Genomic DNA, 4,220 nt, shown 5'->3' on the forward strand with positions numbered 1-4,220 from the left:
TTTATACTATATATAATCATTTCTTGAATAGAATTCTATAAAAATTAATAAATAATGTTCATGAAAAATTTGTATCATATATGTGATGTATGAACAATTTTATTTTTGTTTCAATTCAATTTTCAATTTTCAATATTTAATTTTTTTTTATATATAAATTAAATTTATATAAAATAATATAGTAAATAGATAATAGCCAAATATAATGACTAATATTACTTAATTTAATTAATTTTAAATTCTGAAGAAATAATTTTATATGTATTAAATATGATTTTATATCGATGTCATGAAATATAAAATAATAATAATAATATAAAATGTCACGAAACTTCCAGGCAATTAAATTAATTTATATTCAGGATTTGGCGATGCAGTAAATTGTGATGACACTTGGAAAGCATGTTCAGCCTATATCGACGAACAATTTCGACAATATTTCACAGACGAAAGTGGATTAAATAGAAAGAATATTCAAGACAATCGAGTACATTGTTGCTTATACTTTATACCTCCTTATGGTCACGGGTATGTTCAAACATCTCTTCAACGCTTAATTATATGTATATGTTGCATTTACTTCTTTGTTATTTTTTTCTCATTCTCAGACTTAGACAAATTGATCTGGAAGTATTGAAACGATTACATCGTAAAGTAAATGTTGTCCCTGTAATTGCAAAGGCGGACACATTGACTACTTACGAAGTAAAAAAATTAAAAGAACGAATTCTTACTGACATCGAAGAACACGAAATTCAGGTAATATATTTTTCTCAATTCTTTTTTTTTATCAAATTTTTTTTATCAAATTATTAAGTTTTTCGAATTTTTTGCCTTAAAATATTTATTAAAATAATGTTGTTGCCATTTGTTTTCTCAATTCTTAATATATCATAATAAAGTAATTAATTTTCTTTATGGAATCTTTAAACAATTTCATGATTTCTTTATTTTTATTTGTATTATAACATTTGTATATATAACATTTATATTACATAAATTTTTTGTCATATAAATATTTTTATTAAATTTTATTAAATTATATAGAAAATGAATTAATAGAAATTAATTATTCTATTCTAAATTATATACAAAATATTAATAATATTTATAAATAAAATCGCCAGTTTTATCTTTTAACTGTTACAATTTCTATTTTAATAAATATTATAATCTCATCGATATATATATATATATATAAAATAAAGATAATAAAAATAATAAAAACATATTTGAAAAAAATTAAATTAAGTTATATATTTGTATAATTTTTCGCGAAATTAATATTAAATAATATAAATTTAACATTTATAAAAAAGAAAAATAAAATAAAATACAAAAATATAATATCCAAAAATTATACAGAATTTTTTAATGATATTTAATCTTTTTGTACAAATTATTGTAATTAATCATTTTCTACATTTGTCTTTTATATATTATATAAACTAATAATGAAATATATAGAAAAATTGCTGAGAATGTATTTCTAATATTTATCAAATAACATCAAAAACATATATATCGGCATTCTTTGATATTGGAAAGAATTTCATGTCGATAAGACTTAAAAGTGCTAAAGACTTGAAAGTGCTAATTAATTGGTTGATATATTATATTTTATATTTTACTATTTAATATATATTATATTTTACTATTTAACAAGAATTCTACTTAATTAGAAGCTTTTGTTAATTATATATAATTGTTAATTATATATCTATCGACTACAAATATTTATTGCTACAAATATCTTTTTAAATAATATTGCTGAATGAAATAAATATATTATAAAAAATATTACTGAATGAAATAAATATTATAAAAAATATTACTGAATGAAATAAATAATTATCTTCCTGAAACGAATATACATTTCGATAATTTATAAAAATTTGTATTTTAGATATAAAATATTTTAAAATATTTATTGAGATCAATATTTTTGAGAGATTAGTATTTATTTTAAAATTAATTTATTTTAAAATTAATATGAAACATTATTTCAATATTATAATTTAAAATCAAAAATGGTAATTCATCAATTAAAGAATTATAACATAAAAAGAGAAATATAACATAAGGAAAATGATATAATTAAAGATATAATATCTGGAGAATAAACTGCTTAAAAATAAATTATTTTATTAATTTAAACAAAAAGATATTTTCGATCATTCTATTATAAATAACTTTAAAATTTTCTTTCCAATAAATATGTCCATCTCTTTTTTTTTAATATAATATATTATATTATATTATATTAATAAAATAACTAATTTTTGAAAAGAAAAGTAGCATGAGAAATGTAAATTCAGTGTAACCATCATTTAAAAACGATCTACAAAATTTATTTAATATTTATTATTATATATTTTAATATTAATTTATTTGATCTAATATTTAATAAATATAATCTAAAAAAAATAAAGATTAAAAATAAAACAATAAAATATGATATTTTTTCATACAGATATATCAATTTCCGGATTGTGATAGCGATGAAGATGAAGAATTTAAGCAACAAGACAAAGAGCTTAAAGCATGCATCCCGTTTGCTGTAGTCGGTAGTTCAACAGTGCTCGAAGTCGCGGGAAAGAAGGTTCGTGGTCGTCAATATCCTTGGGGAGTAGTAGAAGGTAACTAAATTTCATATTTTCAAACGACAAAAAACAATCTTAAAGTATGTATCTATATATATATATGAAGTCAACGAAGTTTTAAAACTAATTCTTTTTTCAAAAAATACTGGTTATTATCTAATTATTATTATCTAATTATCTATTATTATTAAATTATCTAATTATTATTTATTGGTATAATAATATTGTTTGAATTTATGAAAAATTTCATCTATTTGATTATATATATTCGACTATAGATATCCAAAAATTTAAAGAATGATGATTCAAACCAAAATAAAACGAAAATTATTTTACGATTTGAGTTGTTTAAATTATTCTATTCTTTGTGAAATTTGTTTGCAAATATTATTAGGAATATTTGATTTTATTTAATTTTAATTATCAATAACTAAAAAACATTAAAATAATTTATTTTTTTATTTTTGATTATTTTCTTATTTTAAATTTTTATAGAATCTTTAACCTGTGCAACCTAACCTTACTTAACCTAATCTATATATGGTAATAACGGATTCTGTCACACGAAAATACGAATAAGAAATATTGTCATAGTTTTTATTGTTATGATTGTCAAGCATCGAGCTTGATGAAAAATGAAAAATGAAAAATGAAAAATGAAAAATGAAAAATGAAAAATGAAATATCGTTTTACGAAATGTCATTTTAATTCAAAAACATCTATATCAATATATCAATATAAATGAATTGAATAAAATTTCTGATAACTGATTTTTACACAAAAATTCAGAAATTTTATGACTGATTTAGAATTTAATACATTCAAATCTAAGAAGCAATAATACTTTTTTCTTGAGAATTTAATTTAATTTTTGATAATTCTAAAACTTCGTAGACACAACTTCAATAAAATTGTTTGAATTCCAATTAACATTTGAATTTTAATGGAGTGCAGTGGAAAACCCGAAGCACAGTGATTTCGTGAAATTAAGGACAATGCTGATATCTACACACATGCAAGATCTGAAAGACGTCACGCAAGATGTACATTATGAGAATTTCCGGGCACAATGCATTTCACAAATTTCACAGCAAGCTATTCGGGAACGGAGGTATTTACGCATGTAAATAAGTATTGCATTTCAGTAGGTATATCTTCTCTCTAGATGTATATCCATCTATATTTTCTAATACTTATTTAAAATACTCGTGGTATCTTTGAATAGATAGATATTTGATACTTATTTGGATAAATCAATTCGTCGATCGCCTTGAAATATATACGTATTCTTTTTTTAATGTTTTGTGAGCAAATATTTTGAAAAATATAAAAGATATAAAAAAATATTTTAAATGAGAATTATAGAGAATAATATTAATATAATATAAATTATACGAAAAAGGATAATTCATGCTGTTATTTAATTGATCTTACAATGTCTCTGAACAAACTTGCAAATCAAATTTCAACATAATTAAAATCTATATATTATTATTATCATTGATATTAAAATTCTTTTCGAAAAATTAATTAAACGAATTAATTAATTAATTAATTTTTTAAACATAAGCCATTAATATATCATAAAATTAAAATATATACATATATATTTCAAG

General features: G+C 19.9%; 1 protein-coding gene across 3 annotated transcripts in view; it reads left to right on the forward strand.

The window, feature by feature from the left end:
* Nucleotides 1–4,220, forward strand: part of LOC102679634 (septin-2) — a 13,394-nt gene that overhangs the window by 3,247 nt on the left and 5,927 nt on the right. For 2 of the 3 annotated variants that reach the window (XM_006620999.2, XM_006621001.2), the window contains exons 4-7: nucleotides 363–528; nucleotides 609–759; nucleotides 2,474–2,639; nucleotides 3,559–3,727. In XM_006620999.2, coding sequence (XP_006621062.1) covers nucleotides 363–528; nucleotides 609–759; nucleotides 2,474–2,639; nucleotides 3,559–3,727 — 652 coding nt within the window. The remainder of the gene's footprint in view (nucleotides 1–362; nucleotides 529–608; nucleotides 760–2,473; nucleotides 2,640–3,558; nucleotides 3,728–4,220) is intronic. The other variant, XM_006621000.2, reaches the window with a different exon arrangement.

Source organism: Apis dorsata, unplaced genomic scaffold, assembly GCF_000469605.1.
Source record: "Apis dorsata unplaced genomic scaffold, Apis dorsata 1.3 scaffold_575, whole genome shotgun sequence".
NCBI lineage: Eukaryota > Metazoa > Arthropoda > Insecta > Hymenoptera > Apidae > Apis > Apis dorsata.